The sequence below is a fragment of the Phalacrocorax carbo genome, chromosome 2 (assembly GCF_963921805.1).
Source record: "Phalacrocorax carbo chromosome 2, bPhaCar2.1, whole genome shotgun sequence".
NCBI lineage: Eukaryota > Metazoa > Chordata > Aves > Suliformes > Phalacrocoracidae > Phalacrocorax > Phalacrocorax carbo.
The window spans coordinates 134,313,142-134,334,389 of record NC_087514.1 but is presented as its reverse complement, the minus strand read 5'-3'; the positions used below and the strand labels follow the sequence as shown (position 1 = coordinate 134,334,389).

Sequence of the window (21,248 nt, the reverse complement as noted above, 5' to 3'; positions counted from 1 at the left end):
TTTGTCCATAACAGTTAATATAAAGAGATGTTTAATTCCAAAGAGACCTTCATTCTTTCTGCAAATTGGTGCAACAAATCTTCCTGGGGAGATTCCTCTCTTCCCAGTGAGTAGCAACTAGCATGAAGGAGTACCAGAGGCAAGACAGCTAACCCTTCCTTGGCCGAAGGCAGGGGAGGAGAATCCTGGTGAATGTTAAAATCAAAGGATTTTTTTCCATTCCGGCAGTGTTTTCTTCAAGATGTAGAAAGGTCATGGATTAAATATGAAATTAAATGAAATCATAAGCAAGTTTTCTGTTAACACAGACTGAGTTGCTAAAATTGATAGCTATATTCCATAAAAATAGAATAAACTGCAGAGCCTTCTATGTGCAGTCAAAATTTTACACAAGTTCTTCAGATGGGTTTTAAGAGAGGTATTGTGGAACTCAGCGGTGTTTTTGCAATAAGCTTATCACTACACTTCACGGGGAAAAACTACTTTGACATAAATCCATGTGTCACTGTTGGTGATAGGAGATTCTATTGGGTCTGTTATTTTGCACTAACCCATGAGTGAGCTGGAATACAAAAAGAACTTTCTCCTCAGATGCAGCTGTCATTATTCCACTGTTAAGAGTAAACAATATTTTAGAAGAGGCGCAGAGATGAAGCATATGGATATGAGATGGTGAAGGTAACAGAAGAGATACAGTAAGCGAGGAGGTCCTCATTAAAGTCCTGATATGCAGCTTTTAACCTTCCTGCAATGCACAAAGTCCAGTTCCCTTGTCAGCCCCTGCTTCTCCAACTCCTTCAGCTATCACAAATGCCCTGCACATATCTTTCTACACATACACACTGGTACTGTATCCATATATATTTGGGCTGACAATTAAGAAAGAATGATATTTTTTTAATGTTCTTCTTCAAACATCTGGACACTTCAGGACCTGGTCTATCTAGAAATTACTTTCAATATGTTCTGAAGGTAGACTGCAGTTAAAACTAGTCTTAGTAGCATGTGGTGTTGGTACCTTTAGAAGACACTAGTATACACTAAAATTTTCCAGTGAATGGAAGACCCTAAGGAAGAGAAAAACTATAAAACCAGTTGTGTTTTTGTTGTTGTTTCAACAGTTTAGTCCTTGAGCTGAAAGTGAGAGAGAATAACAGGAAAAAGCTGGCCCCAGAACAAATAAATATGGCATTGGCTCATATTCATAACAACACATTGGACAAAAATGAACAACAGCAACTATCAGCTTTCATGCACTTCCTTGGAAAATGCCACTGTCGTGTGGCTTGACCAAAAGGACCATGTATACCACTGCACATCCACAACCCAAAAGGGGCGCCCAGCAAACACTAGAAGAAAAAAGACATTTCACATGAGGGTCCTGTTTACTTGGAATATTTATTGCTTTCATCCAAAAATATCAGTTTAGCATATCACTGCACATTTTCTACTCTTTCAATTTTCAGAAGAATTCCAATAAACTAATTTTGCTACTGAATGGGAAAAATATTAGAAAGCACTGTTCAGAGACTTGCGGGGATAGGAAGGAGAAAAGAAAGGTCAACACAGAAGAGAAGTCTGAGACGAATAAAGGTACATCAGAGCAAATCTTCCCATGAAAGATTATTGAGAATAAAGCTTTTTTTTTAAACAAACATAAAAAACAATATATAAATCAAGAGCACAAAAGCCCTGTTTTATGATTTTTTTAGTGCTGTTTAATTTCTTTATATCTTTTTTTGCCATTGTTAAAAAACAGCCAAAACTTCAAAGGCAAGCTGCATGTGTTCTAAATCAGGACTTCAGTGCTGATGTATGACAGCACAAAAATTAAAACTAAATAAATGTGCTGTCTAAACCCCCATGTTTCTCAAAAAATTGCTTTAAAGGCTTTAAAAAATTAGAATTATTGCTTGATCTTACTTTACCAACCATAATGTTTTCACCAGAGTAAATGACAAAATATTATATTAAAAAGAAAGAAAAAAGTGTTGTCTGAATATATCCGAACACCTGTATTTGGCTGTCTTGTACTTTTGTCAGACATGCAAGGGGGAAAATGAAACTTTGCAGTGACTTGTCTGATCGTGAATATGAACTGCATAAATTCTCAGTTTATCCACTGTTTTCTGGAAGGATCCTTGACAGTCAGGGTAAATTGATGAAAACAAGGCAGTATGTCTATGAAGGAAAGAATAACATTCCTGGTTTATCACATAAATATGGTTGAAGAATGGACAGATTCTCATGAAAAATTGTTTGTGCAAGTTTTCTACTATTTTCTTTTCAAAATATGAACTTTGTAACAGGTCAAGTTATTATTCCATTTTATTTTACTGTCTTTGGACATGGTATTGCTGTTTTCTCTCCTTAAGTGAAATGGCATGTCTGACTCCAAAGGTGTCTGGCCAGAGTACACCAGTTAAGTGTCCTTGCGAAAAAAATTGTGGGACTGGGGCCTTTGTGGTGTCCCTTTCCTCTGGCATTTACTTTTACAATGGCCATTTGCTCTTCTTCTACTAAGTCATCTTGATTTGTATTGACTCGTTTGATTTATCAGGTTGCAAAAGGGGCAAGTGGCCCAGGCAAATAGGAATTAAAAAGTTGTTCTTTTTGGTAAATATGTCTTTGGCTTTTAAAATTCATTCATCCCATTCCTGTTTGTGTCCTTTTTCATTTCTGGTTATTTACTAGTTATCACTTTATCTTAATTAATCCCTATTCTGTTGTGTATAAAGTTTAAATTATACATTAAAAGAGCAGATACTATAGGATGTCATTTTGTGAGCAGTAATAAGAAATGGATAATTAAGGTTAGGAAGTCAAAGTAAGCAGTGTGTGGGGACCCTTTAAGCTGAACTTTGGCGAATGCTAATGTATGTTTACAAACAGTATTATGAACATGAAGCAGGATTACACTATCCGAATTATTTATTTGTAATTAATACTTCAATCGGTTCTAGTAATGTAGAAAGTATTGGCCATACTTACATATAATATAAGAACAGGGATAACCTAGTGACTTTGAGATGTTCGGGGCTGACCCCACTTTAACCACCCAACCCTGGTGTCTGAATTGAAAGCCCACATCCCTTAGATGGCCAGTGAAGCCTCCAGAGGCTGACTCAGAGTACCAGAGCTTTCCAGAAGTGTCTAACCAAAAAAGCATGTCAGCCTAAGAGAGATTTGAAGAATCTCTCAGGGTTAGTTGCAGATTTTTGGATATTTACTAAATGCTAAACTTGTCCCTCCCACATCAGGACTTCAGAGTTTGCCAAGATTCGTCCTGGAGACAGTTACCTTGAGATTCTTAATGTGCACTAGTGATAGAGATAACACATTTTCATTTTTGGTAAATTTTCTAATAAAAGCTTTACGATGTTTAATCAAGGAAAGGGTTTGTCACTGTTTCTGTATAGATGTCACCTAGAACACATGTTTGGAAGTTATATTTGTGCTTTGCATATTGAACTTATTAAAATGTGGCCTGACGTTCTGTTTACAGAAAAAAGAAATATCAAGACTTTAAGATGCTGGATAGTTAGATTGGGAGCAAGTAGAAATTACATTTAGGTTGCCTGTGTTTTCTCTTCTGCCTTTTTCTTGGAGAATTCCTCAGAATTTTTTATTTGTAGCAGTCCTTTGATACCTGACAAGGGAAAACTCTTGGGCAAGCAGAGTGTCATTAACCTTTTCCTATTATATTCTCTGCTGTCCATTGAACTGCTAAAACTTGTCATTTCTCCTCACTTCATTCCTAATTAAAATATCAGCAGCATGTGAAAATAAATAAATAAAAAAATTTAATCTGGATCCACTGAAAGTAACATCAACAGAAACTCTTTCCAGAATAAGTTTTCCATTTTGGTGCAAACCTTCATCCAGCTGTAGGATGAATGAGTTGCTCATTTTAGGCTCAGCTGAAATCGTTTACACACTCTTTCTTTGAAACAGTAAATCTAGAAATTGCATATAAAAACAGTGCACAAAGGAACATTATTTGGGTTGTAAGGTCAATTGCTCTGAAGTTAGGCCAAGTGAGATTTATGACTGCTTGCACAATGGACCCCTTTTGCATATGCTGTAAGATAGAGTTGTTAATTAAGTGAACATCTACTATTTTGGACCTTTGTTCTTCTCAGTATAGACAGGGCCAGGTTCAGATTGTAACTATAAACCAGCAATAAATGCTAGCTTCAAGGTTTTTGCCTAAATCTAAATAATAGAGGCAAAAAATGTTCCTCTACCTTTTTTCTAGATATCAGTTTTTTCTGCTATCTCTTTTCTAAAATGTAAAGTAAGCTTAAACACAACAAGCTCTGCTGTTAAAAGTGGTTGATACAAAAGTGGCACCATGGAGCTCTAGATTTCTTGTTTCTTGAATCTTAATTTCAGATTAAATAAAAATGTTTTGGTTTTTCTAATTATCCATTTGTAGCATCAACCAGCAGGTCACTTCTGCATTGCAACTGGCCATGAAAAGCCACAGCAAGAAATGCAGACATTGCAGATCTCTGATCCAAGTATTAAATTGTGTGCACTATATAGTAGTCCCATAGAACAGATAATCGGCATGTTGAAACAAATTTCTCTTGAGCATTTCCGGACACGGTGAGGATACAGGAAGACCCAGTGCAACATGTACAAGAAGTAAAAACAATCTAGTCTGAAAGGGTCACAAGGATGGTTCCTGCCTGTTTCCTGGGCAACTGAAACAGCATAGGATGAAAAAAAGAGGCTTCTTCCATCCACTTCTGCCTGTGCCCACACATCTGCTCACTCACACCTGTATCAGCCCTGCCAGCTGCACATGCTGGATTTCACACCTCTTGAATAGGCAACATCCAGGGCTTACTCTGATTTGTATAGATTTTAGCACTGAAGAAATCTGTTTTATTGATAGCTACCACCACCAAAAGTAATCTTCAGTTTGGAAATGAGTTTTTTCTTTACCTACCTGCAAGCACTTGTCCTCAGACGTGTTTTCTGCTCAAATCTGAGCACTGAGTCCTTGCAAATATTATATTAAATATGTAGATTTACTGTTGGAGTTCACAGGGGGTATACGAAAAAGAAAATGAAAGGCTTTTTTTGTTGTGATCTTTGTTAAAAAGCCTTCCAGGCCATCTTTAAGTTGTTCCAGGTTGGGCGAGGTATAAGCCAGGGCTTATCAGCTTGAAATGGAGTCACACGTCACCTGGGAAGGAGACAGAAGCCACCCTTTCCACTACCACGAAAGATTTATATATTTGGAAGGGTAGTTTGAGTTTATTTGTGATGACACTCTAAGGCATAGTCTTGTAAGATATACAATTAGCTTAAAGTTTAGAAGAAGCAACTGCTATTGACTCCTTGAGTCCTGATGAGTTCAGGAAACTGCTCTGCATTCACTGTAAAATCTCTGTTCTGGTTGATAAAATGTGGATCTCCAAATATACATTTGAGCTTTAATGTGGATTTCATTCACAATTTCTAAACTTATTTTACTATGCTTAAAAGAAGAGAAATGTTTGCACTTACTTGGCCAAATTTTGCTCACAGTTCCAGAGATATAAAGCCATTGCAGCTGTGGGATTACTTTAGATTCTGTCTCTGTGACAGTGTGGTAGTATGTCTGAATAAATGGCAAGTGATGTGATTGCTCCCAGGGAGACAGGCTTATTGTCAAGTACCTGCTTTTTTAAATACTTTATTTGCTTTAAGGGTTATCACTGACACTTTGCCTACACATACAAACCTGTCACCTGAAACACAATGTATTTTCAATTCAGTGCAAGCTGCCTATGGTTAGACCTTTTTTGAGATAGTAACCTGTCACTGAGGAATTCAGAGTTCATTGCAGACAAAATCTGAATCATTTTCATGCCAGTATAGCTGTGGGACTGCTTCACCTTTCTCTGTATATAAAGGATTCAAAAGTATATCTCTGGAGAAGAATTCAGAAATCCTCTGCTTCCCTTTGCAGAAATAAGGTCGTGTCTTCCCTGCTCTCTTTAGTTTCTGACCATTCCTGAGGGTGACAGGAAAATCTAACTCCTTGACAATGTTTAGTTTCATATTCACATTCATTTTTGTTCATGCTTATCCACCCAGTCACCCAGTAACTTCGCCTACATGCTTTTTAGTCACAAATGTATTTTTTTCTCATCTTATTTAAGACCACTCCCTTTTATTAACCCAACATGCACTTTTACCTTTTTCCCAATTCTCTCATCTCATTTTATTTTTCTTTTATCTTTCTCTTTCATGTGTAATTGATATTAATTAATTCATTAATTCCCTCTAACATAGTGTCCAGCTGTAAAATTCTGGTAAAAACAGTGGGAAGATGCTAGAATTTTGGTCCATAAAAATTTCTTTTATGAAATGAAATCAGCACTTTGGCCAAAACTGAGAATGACTGAAAAGTGCATCCTTCTCTGCTGGAATGACAACCATACCCTCTGATGAATGGAGCTGTTCTGAATTCAATATTTTTCCCTTTTGAACTTCTCTATTTATCTGTAGTGAGACAGTCAAACACCTTTGTTTTCAAGGGTTTCTAAGTGGCTTTGCTACAAAGTTCAGATAATTTTTGCCCAAGCTTTCAGCTGCTGTAGCTCTTCAGCTTTGCCAGAAGGAAGAATAAATGCAATCCTGATGTTGAAGTTTGGTATATGTTGTTTGCTAAGTTGCTGGAGCCACTAGGGAGCTGTGAGCTCTGACAGCAGGTTATTTTACTTCTAGTTGTTAAAACTCTGGAGGGAGAAACAGTAGCTATTCTGGTAGTAGATTTTCAATGTCTCCATTTAGAAAAGCCAATATACTGTTTTCCCTCGAAGAAGAAATTAGTGATGTTAGTCAAGAAACAGTATCTTAACACTGAATGAATGATTTTTGCCCTGTTCTGAACTTCCCACTTTTAAGGAGAATGACTAAGATGACTGTGGTAATGCAGCTGCAACAACATCTGGAGTCCTCAAATTACCTTGACACTAGTCAGCTGAATTTAGGTCTGAGTGTAGCACAGAAATGTCATTGTTTGTCTTGAAGTTTCTATTGTTTGATGAAGACCAATTATTTTAGGTCTGCCAGCTTCTCTTAATACTGCTGTCATGCTGTGGTAACAGCAGAGACAGTGGTCATTTGCTTACCTATGGATCTTGCAGAATCATGTCATTCCTGAGTGACTCTGCTCCTCACTCTGAGAAACCCCAGAAAGTAATACTCCATGACTGCTCAGCCACCTGAAGGCATTTTTCATCCAGGCCTTGTCACAATGCACCTGCATGCTTATTTCATTGTTTTAAGCTTCTCTAACAAAAGGTAGGAAACTACTAGGTGAAGAACTCCATGAGAGTTTCTGGAGCACTAGTTCTTAAAGCAGTAATTAGTGGGTCGCTGCTTGGCTGCAGAAGCTCACAGAAGAGCTGTTTCTGAGAACTGTGTCAGAAGACTGGAAACACAGGGATGAGATAGTCTGTATTCTAAGAAAGATTTTAGTCTCATATGTGTTTCCAGGGGGAAGAATTTCTGGGGAAGCAAAGAGGCCACTCCTATTCCAATCAACTTGTTACAAATCACAAGTTGTATTGTACATTAAGCCCTCTCATCCATCCAGCAGCTGAACCTGGCCCTGATGTCTACAAAATGAAAAAAAAAAAGAATATTTTTACTCCCATTCTTTAAAAATTTTACATATCTGTGATGAGCATGGGTCATATATTTCATTCTGGGGAAGAGCCAATAAAAATATCTTCATATTTCCACCTCCTGTGCATTAGAACAAAGTGGCGTCAGTCCTGCCTTCACCTGAGGCCCATGCAATTCCCCACCACCTTTTCCCATGCTCCCAACAGGTTAAGGCCCTTGCAAATTCTGCTGTGTAATAACATGAGTGACAAGGTTCTGACATGACTTCTCCATTTGGGAAGAAAGCTGGATAGAGCCACCTATGTCATTCAAATGGTAGCTACAGTTTCATTTACTCTGTGGTGTTTCCCCCCCCTCCCCCATTTCAAGGCGTCTGTGTATCCCTTTAATAACATGAAAAGGGACAATGGGGCTGTTGTACGGGTTGAAATCACATCCTCAATTCTTACACATTTTTGTAATAGAACAGCATAATAGAAAGTTGCTCAATGTATTTTACTTGGAAATTGTAATTAATCAGAAGACTGTAAGGAGTCAGACCTCAAACCTAGTTTCAATACCATTTCCTTTAGTGAGTTTTACACGTTACCTTTTCAATAAGTGGTGACAGGCAGTGCATTTCTGGGTGATTATAGCATATGTCAGGTGGGGTTAATGGGCACAAGGCCAGAGGGAAAGTGAGTAACTACTTGAGATGTACAGTAATCCCTTAGAAATGCATTGCCTTATTCCCTCCTGATATTGTAAAATTATGTTTATTAAACAACGTGATCCAAATCCTGAGGGGCACTAGACCTCTGATACTAATACTGACTTCACCAGGAGACATGATGCCAAATTGGTCAGGAAAGAGAGTATTTACCTCAAGTCTATCCACCTTCAAGAACCCATCCCTGATATGCTTATTATATCTATGTCCCTAGCCTTGGAATGATGAATGATTCACATCTGGAGGCCAGGTCTTTAGATAATGGTATATGCTGATTAACACTGGCTAAGGAACTAGCCCTTAATTTGATGTGATATGTTGATGTTGCAGGGTCAATAAATGACTGCAAATAAAGTAAGAACCTTAATTTGTAGACTCTGAGAAACTGTATATGTTGGAAAGATCATTTAGTCCATGCTGCTTTTCTTGGCAGAATTTTGAAGACCATCTTCAGAAAATAGCAGTCAGTTCTCAGCTTCTGAGTGATGGGCTTTAAATCAGATCCTTTGTGTTAGTCTCCTGGGTCAATTCAAAATTAACTGACTTGGCTTTTCATCAGTTAAAAAAAGAAATAAGACTAGATCTTCCCATCAGATTGTTTTCAGTCATAACTCAGTGCCCACATTTCAGCTATACTCATTTATAACAGCAGAAACTTTGCCCCACATATTTTAAAAATGTGTCAAGTTGATTTTATAGGCAGTAGCATTATAATAAACTTCTCCAAACTTAATCAAGCTTACTGATTTATTTGGATAGTCAATAGTAGTATCTGATTTTCATTCCAGCATGGATTAGAAACAAATTTCTCATACTTTGAATTATTTTTTTTTATCAGTTGTCTTGTTTTCTAGCCAACCCCTTACTGAGTCTGGACTCAGATTTGGAGATAAAATTGCCTGTAATTTGTAACATCAGATGCATATATTGTATATCAGTTTAAATCAGGCAACTTGATCAGATTTGGAAGCAGTTACCATGATAACAGTACCACCGCTTGCACTATCAGCTTGGCAGATTTCACAATACATGGGACAAATTTTCAGTAGATAATTATTGGTCTGATTAGGCTATCCCCATAGAATCCCTTTAGAGGGAGTTTTAATCTCCAGGAGAGAAAAGAAAGGAAAAGGAGGGAGGAAGGAAGGAAGGAAGGAAGGAAGGAAGGAAGGAAGGAAGGAAGGAAGGAAGGAAGGAAGGAAGGAAGGAAGGAAGGAAGGAAGGAAGGAAGGAAGGAAGGAAGGAAGGAAGGAAGGAAGGAAGGAAGGAAGGAAGGAAGGAAGGAAGGAAGGAAGGAAGGAAGGAAGGAAGGAAGGAAGGAAGGAAGGAAGGAAGGAAGGAAGGAAGGAAGGAAGGAATAAAAAAAAAAATAAAAAATAAAAAAATAAAAAATAAATAAAAAGGGAAGGGAAGGGAAGGGAAGGAGAAAGGAAAGGAGAAAGGAAAGGAGAAAGGAAAGGAAAAAGGAAAAAGGAAAGGAAAAAGGAAAGAAAAAGGAAAGGTCCTCCAACCCCCCAAATGCCATGGATAATACCCTCACCACCCAGATGAACAGCCTCTTTCAGAGGTGTATGAATCTGAGTTTCTGAAATGCCACCTTGCTGTTTGCAGTTCTACATTTCCCCTCTTGGCTTCTGCTTTTTGAGGCAGAACAGCTACATGTTCCTGAAAAAAAACATTGAAGAACTCTGTAGGACGGATAATCTTGCTTCCTGGCCAGCTTTACTTAGTAGAGGATTTGCTAAATAGGAAGCAAAATTAAAAAAGAGGGAAGAGTGGCAGGACAGTGGAGAAATTATTACTTGGGCCAGGTGTGAGATGGGGTAGAGAGGAAGAGAACGTGAGGAAAAGAGAAGAAAGGAAGGCACAGAGCAAATAGTTAGTAAGAACATGGCTAAAAACATCCAGCCAGTTTTGGGAATACCCAAAGGCTCCTGCTTTGACTCTGGCAGCTGAAATCTGTGGTTGAATATTTTCCCTCTGAATCCACATGGCAGCATTATAAAAGCTCTAAAAACCTCATCATTATTTTGTACATCGCTATGACCTTTCCTGGATGATGCAGAATCCCAACTGCTTGATAATACAGGGCACAAAAAAAATCCCTTCCTTTTTTTTAGTATTAATTCATTGGGAGAAGAGTTTGGAGGAGTCCTCTTCCTCCATTTGTTTTCTCTGAGGAATGTTCTGTCAGGTGGTCAGTGCTGCCATTGTGTGGTGGAGGTGTCCAAGTTCCTCCTTCCTGGAGGACTAAGAAAATGCAATGGACTATATGACCCGCTTGGATACATACATATCTCAAGAGAGTTGAAGATGCCCAGACCATCCTACCGAACATTGTCTAGGTGGCTTTTTCCTGGAGTGAGACAGGTTTGCGTTTTTTGGTTTTGAAGATGTATCCTATGTATCCTTCCTTGAGTATGTACCTATATAGAGATTGAATAAGTTATGTTCAGTGTAGCAGCTAAAGAGCAGCTAATTATGAAAAACATATTACTGTAGAACTAACACTCATGCAATAAAAACATCTATTACATAAATTGTTAATCCATAAAAAATGTGTTTCTGAGACCATTGGTATTTATTTAACATACAATTACTGTCTAATTTAATCTAAATTAAATCCCTGCTTGAGACATGTAATTTGAAGTGTTTCTGAGCTTCCTTCTCCAGCATTAAAAGCAAGAAATCAGCAGCTAATGCCTGGAGGCCAGATCTCTACCATTTAAATTCAGGTACCTCAACACTAGCATTCATAATTTTGGCCATTTGGAAAATGTTTTTTCAAAAGAATGTATTTGGCATTAAAATCTCCCTTTCCCCCTCATTCAGGGCCGCATCCTGCCAACTGAGTCAAACCTCTGACTTAATCCAAAAGAAGTTTTGATTGAATAAAAGGTCCTGAATTAAGACCTGAGAGGAAAATCTGTTTTCTTATCATAGAACACAAGCTTTGCAAAATGTTCTAGCTCCTGCCAGTGCTGGAAGGGTAAATTATCATTTGACTCCTGTATGGACATATTTATTTAGGACACGTAGCCTGATGACTCAGGAAGTTATGTAAAAACTGACCCAGTTAATTTTAGATGCTATTGTTGGAAGAATATCAATGAAAATTAATCAAATAGTCACGAAGGAGCCACAGGGAAGGAGTGCAGAACACTGGTGGATAGACTTTTGGCAATGATCATTGCAACAGTTTTAATGAGAGGAAAACACATTCTCAAGTAAATTACAGAGTAATGAAATGATTAAATGGTAAATAATAGTTAAATACATGCTTGGAGGTCCAGGACAGAGACTGTGGAGTTTTTGTGTTTTGCGTGTATTCCTCTCCAGGCTGCTCCGAGTAGCCAGAGGAGCTCACCAGAGCTCTGCCTGTAATTTAGGGTCGGATTGTAGCTTTTAAGACACCAAAGCTGAAAGAGCTGTTGGGGCCCAACTGCTGAGGCTGAGAAAGCTGAGGCTTTCTCCATAACTCCAAAGCTTTGCCAGCCTTTCGGCTGTTGACGTGTCCTTGTTCCTCCACCAGCAGCCTCCCCTGAGCAAGGGCCAGCGCCACGGCTCTGCTCTCCTCAGCCTGCTGTCACCCAAAAAGTGACTATGAAGGAGACATCTGCTCTCCTTATGCACAGTGGGGGAGAGGAAAGGGGTCTGTCTTCTGCTGAGGCAAGTTTGGTCCCCACTAACTGGGCGTTTGCACATTTGCTGGCAAGCAAATTGAAGTTACATTTATGATTTTTTATGCAAACAAGGAGTGCTATGGTGCTGGCTGGGAGTGTACCCTGTCCATATGGTTCCTTTCCCTGTCTGATGGGGAAAGGATGTGAAAAGAATAACATTCACAAGTTGTCTTCATTCTCAAATGTTTCTTTCTCAAAATGGGAGGCTGTACATACAAACTCTGACTTGTTATCTTTGCTTCGTCTAGCCGTAATACACAACATAACTGTGTGGTGATTCCATTGGAAGAGAACTGGCCTGGTTCAGAAGTCTTTTACGTGCTCTCTGGGTGCCGCTTTCCATTTCAGGTTGTCAGAGTAAGGATACCTCAAAAACAAAAATAGAAGACTGAAATAACCCCAGGTTCTCTTTTTATAGGGCTTAACATTTTCTTGGGTTTCAGTAAGTGCACGTAGAGTATAGTTGCTCCAGCAGCTTTGGTCAAATGAGAAAGAAGCTTCATCTATGTCATTCCTTGCTATTTGGCAGAACTAGAAGGAACACATGGGGAGCTTGTCTGTTACAAAAGAAAAGAAAAAAACCAACAGGGCTCTTAGTGTTATATTGGGAGATCAGTCCACTAAAAGCTGAATTACTTGCTTAGACGGTAATTCAAGTTATCAGCACACTGTATGCTTCAATAACAGCCTGGCAGCTTGCTCATTAGTATAATACAGTATTCGTTTTCTCTCTTTCTGCCTTCCCACAATAGAATATTTTCTTACATAAGGCTGACTATCGTATCTCCTCCACTAATAACACTGGAGGAGGGGAAAGGGTATAATTAAAGAGTACATGTTATGTCTTTGTTTTAAAAGTTTATATTTTTACTTCAAAGGTCAGCAGATAACAGCTTATACACTGCATATTTCTCCAGCACATAACACGGTTTACAATGTTTTCTGTTCGAATCAAGTCTTTCTTGCTTAGATGTACAATTGTGCACCCACAGGTTTTTGTCAGGAAAATGTAAATCAATTTGGTGAGTAGGATTTTCAGAACTACTTAGTAGTGTTTTAATGTTGTTTCTTGTGTAAATCAAGGGTTTATCATTGTCTTTACTAGGATCATAGCAAATGAATATTAAATGCTTTTGCAAATTCTACCCTGGATGTCTAAATATTGGATCTGTGAAGGAAACAGGTACTTTTTACATTTAAAATACAGAAATTATGAAAAAAATAGTTGGCACAAAACCATGCTCACAATTTCCTGGCACACTGCATAAGCCTAGTTTTTAAAAGTTTTGCTACTTCTCTGAAGTACAAATTCACTGAGAAAATCAAGAAGATTTGAGAAATTCCCCATATGTATAATCTTTTCTCACTTATTAACTGAAATTATTGGATTTTTAAATACTATTTCTTTTTTGGTTTTGCTGTTGTTATTATTAATATGTGACATTTTTACTCATGTTTGTGGACACAAATAATTGTGGGTACTGCCAGGGCCATTTCAAGTCCTGATTAATATGCCTGTCATTAAGTCAAACTCTAAATGGCCCGAAGGCACCTGCAATGTCAAAGGAGCAATGCCTATTCAAGACTGGACTGAAAATCAAGCACTGATGTTTTAACGTAACTTTCCATTTTATAACTGAACTTTTTCTGTCTTTATAAAATGCTGCTAATCTCTAACTGTTATGCACTACTCCAAAAGCATACTGTTTTAGAATACAGTATATCCAAACCAAAAACATCTTTTAAAGCCAGCATCACTGCTGGCACCTTTGTCAGCAGGCCCAGTAGAAGGGCCAAGAACTGCTGCTAAATTCTAGAAATTCGTATGACTTGGAAGATCCAGAATTCAAAATACTTGTCTGACTCCTTTCTCACCTTAGAGTTGGTCAGTGGGGTGTCAAATATGTGCTTGATCTCCTTATATCAGGGGAGATGACTGGTTCTTTTCATGGTGCTTGTTACTATTTTCTTCTTGTTTTTCTTAATTATTTGGCATGAACTACAGCCCATCTTAAAACCATTACTTGACTGGGATTCCTTTCTTTCCATTTTGTTACTTCTGCACTCCAGGGGATTTCTTTGAGGAAGCTAATCTTTCCTAGGTTGTTGCAGTGACACAGGATCCAAGTTTCTTTGTTAAGAATTTCCATAACACATTCAGTCACAGGCGATGTTGGTACTGTTGGCTAAAGTTATTTCCTCCCTTTCTAGCAAGTCACCTTTACTTTCTCAGGGTAATTACAATGACGAAAAGCCCCCATCACTATGATTTGATTTGGCAACACTTTATCTTGTTACCATGATCTCTGTTTGGAAAGATGTTTTCTGTATGGCTCATTGCATGGATCCTGACTCAGCCAGGGATGATTATTATAACATCGATACTAGAAAAGTCATTAGGAAACCAAGCAGACAAACTAACATTGTAACAATGTCTACAAGTTATATTATGTATAGTTGCCTAAAAGAAGAAAAAAGCATTGAGAGAGCCTTTACATTTATTGCCACACATACCTCAGAAAATTACGATGTGGCAGTAGCAACATTTGCGGTCGTACAAAATTTTCAAAATGTGCAGGGGAAATATGGTAGAGCTTTCCCTTCTTCACAGAAGCTGAATAACATGAAGGATAATGGTGTCTTGAAAGTGCTGTTGGATTTCTCACAGACCCAAAGGGTGAGTTGTAGATGTGGGGAGTCTGCGCCTGTTCATTCTTCTTCATTTCCTTTAAATGCTGTATGTACGACTCACTTTACGCTGTTGGCACTCTCTTCTTATGAATCCAAAGATCACATGGGTAACATGCAGACAGAAATAAATCCTGTAGGTAAAAGAAAGTAGAAATTGGCTAAAGATCAAAGGTTATCCTCATTCCACTCCTTCCTTTGCTTTTATTATCCTGTCTAAATTTGGTCCTTAGTAGAGAAGATTGGGTGGTTGTTTTTTTTTTCATGAGGAAAGATTGAGCTTAAATGAGAGTTTAAGATTTTATTTGTTTTTTAACCCTGTGTGTAATTCGAACCACAGTGTAGTTACTTTGCTAGAATCAGACCTGCAGTTCCTAGAGGGTATAGAAGATTGTGGAGTGGCTTAAGGAAACAATATTTCACCTCAAGTGTTCTGTGATCATCCATAGATTAAGTGGCAAATAGATCTTTTTTTTTTTTTTTGTCTGAGCAGCTAAACCATTGAAGTCCCTATTCTAAAAACAGTTGGGCAAGTGCTTAACAAAGTCCTAAGATGTAAATGGAACTAATTGTGTGATTGCTTGTTTGCCAGATCAAGCCTTAAGTCTGTGTCTTGGAAAATTCTTCTAGAAAATATGCTTATATTTTTGGTAGTTTAAAATTTTTGATTACATTGTTTACTGGAACGTAATAAAAAGATGTTGATTTTCCTGTTTTCATAGATTCCCAGTCTTTAGCAGGTACCTTCTAAATGCTTTGTTTAAGACTGTGAAATGCACTGGAATGACTAGGGATCATCAGTAGAGCAACTAGAGCAGACCAAGTAAAAAATTTAAGAACAAGATGTGAAGGGTATTTAACTGCAGTTCTTTCAAAGCTTTACTTATCATTACTCACTTAAAGCAAATTAATCAAAAAGAATAGCTGTCCAAGGAAACTTTGACAAAACCCTTCTACAAAATCTTGTCTCCAAATTAATACTTTTTCTTGCAATTTTTTCTTGTCATTAAAACCGAAATAAATTAATTTTACTTGAATCACAGGTGAAAATTTTGTGGTAGTGTTTGTGTAGTTATAGATCACCACACAAAATGAAGTACTATAATTTTTGGCTGTGGTCAAGGAGTGAGCAATACTGGTAGAGATATCTACAAAGTTCTGGACAGTTGCAACTTATACCAAAACCTTGAATCAAACTAAGTGATTAAATTGTTAGTGCTGCCTCTAAAAACACTTCAAAATGGAGCTAAGAGGTAACATACGTTTCCACTATTTTTCACTCCATGGCAGTACATTATACTCAAACCCCAAATACAAAGGAAGAAGCAATTTGTAAATAAAAATTTCATTTGAAATATCCAATTACTTTTAATTATAGTATCATAGCTTAACTACAAATATTATTTGTCATATTGATGCCATAAGTGACCAGGGTTATTTCAGATATCTCTAAATAACATCGGTATATATTACTCTGACATGCAAATAGGAAGAGGCTCTGGGGTGATAATGGTTAATGGTGGCAAGGAGACAACCTCATGTTTCAACTAATCTCCAGCTATTAGGGATCAGCATGAGGGACATTATCTCACATCTGCCTCATACAAAATTCCATATACCTAACTCCAAAGCATCTGGTGTGGGCCATAGTCAGAAACAGGATACTAGACTAAATATATCCCATGCTCCCTGTGCAATATCCTTGAGCTTTCTACATTCTTATGCAGCAGATGTGAAATATGCCAGTAATATCTGTTCTGCTTTAATTATTTGCACTACTGTATTTGAATACTAGGTTTTGGTCACCTAACCAAGCAATTGCTGAAGCTAGCGGATGGCCGTGTGGTGCTGGCACTGGAGGGAGGACATGACCTTACTGCCATCTGTGATGCATCTGAAGCCTGTATAAACGCCCTTTTAGGAAATGAGGTAAAACATAAATCATAGTAGGTGGAGACAATGATCCAAGTTTGCTGAAACTCCTATCTTTGATTTTCTTTTAGTAACAATAGCATCAGTCCTTTTGTCATTTGGTTGGAAAACATGCAATTTGAACATGTCTTAGGAAATGAGCACTAAATTAGATGAGTGTATAAATCCTTTAGTGTTTCCCTAAATTTTTTCCAGTTCTGAGTAATATTTAATACCTCAGAATTGCTTTTGGTGATACTGTGCTGAATACCAGATTTCACATCATTGGTAGTCATGGGTGTGCACATCATCTATGAGGATCAGAACTTCCAGCCAACTATCGTAGAAAAACAAATGGTTTTTGCAAGGTATCTGGTAGTCTTAGGAATCAGATATTGCAAAGACATTTTTTGCAGCATTTTGACACTTTTTTTGACAACTGACATGTGAAACACATATTTCAGAGGCTTTTGAAACAGAAGAACATTAATAAAAATGTGTCCAAGACTTCAAAAAAAATTTTTAAGTTATAAACAAAGATTCAGGTGGATCTGTATGTAATTAAAATGGAGTGTCCAAGATTTATCAAACTCTCGATATATTATTTAAAAGCTTTTGAGAGTGGACTATCCGACTAAGTAAATATGAGTATGTGTTATTTATGTACACAAACACAAGACAAGCATTTATATTAGCCAAATTTTTTTTTGTTGTCCATTAAAAAATATCTTTTCTCCTACAAATATGGTGAGAAGGAAAATAAGCTTGCTGAAGGCATAGCCAAAATAATGTATGAAACAGCAAAAACCTTTACCATAAATTGTGAGTTTTGCAAGATCTTGTTAAAAAGTGCAGTGTGTTTCTTCTTCTTCCCCAGGGCAAGTGGAAATAGCTATATAATCTCTCCAATCAAATGTATTAGTGACAAATTGCAAGCTAGTCTGCCAGTTCCCTTCCACTCCAGGACTTCATACCAATGTGAATATATGTGAAGTATTGTGTTTTCTGATAGATATTGGATATAACAATTTTCTAAATGTTGTTTTTAACCTTTGCTTTTTATCTTCATGATCCATTGAGAAAAATATTCTTATGCTTATTATTTTTATATTGTACATGTAATAAATAAAGTGATAGCTTTTTCAAAAATACTCTCAGGAATGTAAAAAAGTAGGCATGTCCACAAAACAAACCAAAAAAAAGCTTTCACTGGGTTTAACTATTGTAACCTTTGACAAGTCCCATAAGGAGAGTTTTCCATTGTGGTGATGAGCACTATTGAAACAGATGCTCAGCTAAGTGTTGGTCCTTTTATTTAGGTGCTGAAATATGGATTACAAAACCTAGCTTGAGGCATTTGACAATCTTAGTGAATGCAGCATTGCCTTGCTGATCAGCAGGAAGAGTGCCTTCCAGGGGACTCTCATTGATATTCTCTGACATCATCTTCCCTGTGGTAGTATCTTACAGCATCAGTAGCTATTCATAACCCTTCTACACCCTTTCTCTGAAATTTGCAGCCTTTTGGGACTAATGCAAATGGTAAAATGCTGATGATATGATGTGTCTTCCTCTGTGTAGGTGCCTGGGTCCCTCTATCCAGTTATGACCATTTGGTGGTGCTACCCATTTATGAAAACTGCCTTGTTTTGTTTTAACACTATATCACACCCAACTACTATTTCTGCTGTCACTGACTAGCCATTATCTGAGAAAAACTACCAATTGTGAGAAAGAGGAATGGGATAAGTGTACTGCAACAGATACTTTCTGCCATTTTATTTCAGGGTAACTAGAGACCAGGAAACGAGATAAATTGTGAGTTTATCTCTTTGCAAAACAGAGCAAAGCAAATTTCAGGATAGGCAAGAATTCAATAACTGAGAATGAAGACAAACGTAACCACACGGCCATTTTTAATTCATTTGTAAAAGAACACGATCATTAAAAACTTGAAACATCTCATACAATAAGCTTTATTCTCATGTGCTCTTTCTCACAGCTTTGTCTTCAGGGACATGCGTTAAATGGTCTGGTACAGCAGAATTTCAAAGAGTAAATATGCTGTGGCTGCTAAGAAGACAAAAATACTCCAGAGGGGATGTTGTCACCAGCACTAGCATAAGAAACTGATGTTTGCTTAAAAGAATGAGTAAAGGTGTTGCCGAGGAGCAGACACTAATGAGGAAGTCTGATACCTAGTTAGCAGTTAGAAATCAGCACGTCCGTTGACATCTGTAGATTTATGGCAATCTACCCCACAGGGCCCACAGCGTATACATTGCTTGATTTTAGCATAATATTCCTGAACTTGCAGAGCAAACACCAAGCATGTTCCTGCCAAGGACAGAAAAAAAATGTTTTTCTTAAAACAACCAATTATTGTAATTTGAGGATGTATTCTTCCCTGAATGCAATTCTTCACAGGTGATTAATAGGATAATTATAACTTATTATCTGCCCTTCACTTTTACAAATAATGCTATGTAGTGCAACCCTAGTTTAAAAACGTTGGCAAGAAGAACTTCAGTTTCTAAACACTACACATGTAATTGAACTCAAATTAGAAGGGTTGGGAAAGGCCTTTGTAAGGTACTCTGCAGTTTGTCAGATGTATTTATTCATGTGCTGAGGATTAGAATTCATAAACATTTTGCAGGGTTTTTTGAAAACTTTTTCTTTCCTTTTGTTGTTTTTGGCCAGGACTTGTCAATACAGAAACTCACTGCTTCATACGTTCTATTACCAGCAGAATAACATTTTTTAAAAAGTGTAATTGCAAAACTAGCCACAACTTCCAACTTTCATGGAGAGCTGGTTTGATATGTAGAGGTAACATCAAACTTACAAGCGAAAAATTCTTTCTTTTCTTATTTGTCTCTGAACGCCAAGAAGGAAAATGGGTTGACATCCAAAATAGATATGTTTTGCTCTTAGTCATATGTGGCCTGTAGCACTGTGATCTGTTTAGCAAGATAACTTTTTACTCTTCTCTTAGCAAATGCAAGTGGAGCCACTAGGAAAAGAATACACTATCAAGTTCATCTTCTTTAAATAATTTGAGCATGGCACAGGAAATTCCTGCATACAGTTGCTGATTTTGAAGACTAACCAAAAAACTACTAAAAAGGTCTCTTTTTCTTGGAAGACCTCAGAATTTAAATGATCTATCAGCCCCATCTACGTGCGGTCATTACTTCTGAATTTCTCTGCAGAAGTACTTTTGAACAGTAATTTCAAATTTTGACAGAAACACAAATGGGATTATAAGTGCTGGTTTTCTCTGATTGCAGGTACTTCTATTTTTAATTGTTTCTTTCTAAGACACGGTTCCCTAAACAGAGGTGCCTAGTGCCTTTTTTAGATACCTTAGGTTATCCAGGACATCGGCCCAGGACCGGTAGCTCTAACACAGAACTTAGAAGTGATCCACACCCTTTCTGAATAGCAACTGGAGATCACGCTATAGTATCTAAAATGGCTCAGTCTGGTTTGGTTGGGTTTGGTTCTCCTTAAATGATGAGAAAACTAAAAATGAAATTGTAAGGACAAGGATAAATTTCATAAAGATAAAATTATTAATGAGAAAGTTTACATATAAAATTATTTTTAAAAAAAGGTTTCACTACCTCAGGATTTTTTGTCCATACATCTGTGTAGAAGCAGAAAATTTCCATGTATCTTTGAGAAAAATCCATTTGACCATTTGCAGAGCTAATGAGGAGCACTGTAGGTTATCTCCTTGGAAGGAAATCTTCCTAAGAGGTGAGAAGAGATTAAGCAGCTGGATTCCCTTGAAATCCAAAATGAAAACATGGAAATCCTTCTGGCAGGTAAAAAGGCAGGGCGAGCACCAGTTACTTTAAAATATTCCTCCATTTTCTTGACATGATTTGAGAATTTGTCCATTAAAAGAGCATCTGTCAAAACAAAGGAAATTATGAATTCAGATAATTAGAAAAGAGTCACTTCTTTTAAACCTAAGCATTTCTAAGATGATTATATACTCTTGTGCTTAAAATTCAATTTTCTAATTTATTGTGATACTCTTTAAATGAGTCTACAGTTTTTCACAGATTGGTTGTATAGTTTCAAATACTTCTTTTTAAAGCATATATAGATATATACTACCTCAATTAAGAAAAATCATTAAATATTAAGATTTGTATGTTATTCCAAGAAATGTGTGAAAATTGGGCTGAATATTGAGATTTTTCCCCAAAATCTTTGTCATGGAGAAAGGAAATTCCGCACTATTTTGTCCATCCTCGCTTCAGTGCTATGCTTTTCAGTGCCAGGTGATAGTGAGTAAGGCTGCTCTATACATGCAAGGATAGGTTCTGGTTTCTTTCCTCCACGTTACTTTTGAAGAGGCACTACCTGGATTTAAAAAGCCCTTAGGGATAAGCTCTCCTTGAGTTCAGTATCCTAAATCCTGCAGCTTATTTCCAACATAACTGCATTCATTTGGGGGTTCTTCTGCAGCCAGAGAGAATGAGGAAGTATTCCCTCAAGCACAAAACTCTTTGAGTCAAAAACGAAGGATTTAGTTCTTCCTTCATCCCTTCCATTTTCAAGCAGCCAGGTGGGATATTTCGATGGGATGTAGAAGGCAGTCTAACATC

The 21,248-nt window shown here is 37.3% G+C and overlaps 1 protein-coding gene across 1 annotated transcript in view; it reads left to right on the top strand.

Annotated features, from left to right (window-relative positions):
- The window catches only part of HDAC9 (histone deacetylase 9), a 487,110-nt gene that overhangs the window by 439,730 nt on the left and 26,132 nt on the right, over positions 1-21,248 (top strand). The window contains exon 24 of the mRNA XM_064444483.1: positions 16,508-16,641. Coding sequence (XP_064300553.1) covers positions 16,508-16,641 — 134 coding nt within the window. The remainder of the gene's footprint in view (positions 1-16,507; positions 16,642-21,248) is intronic.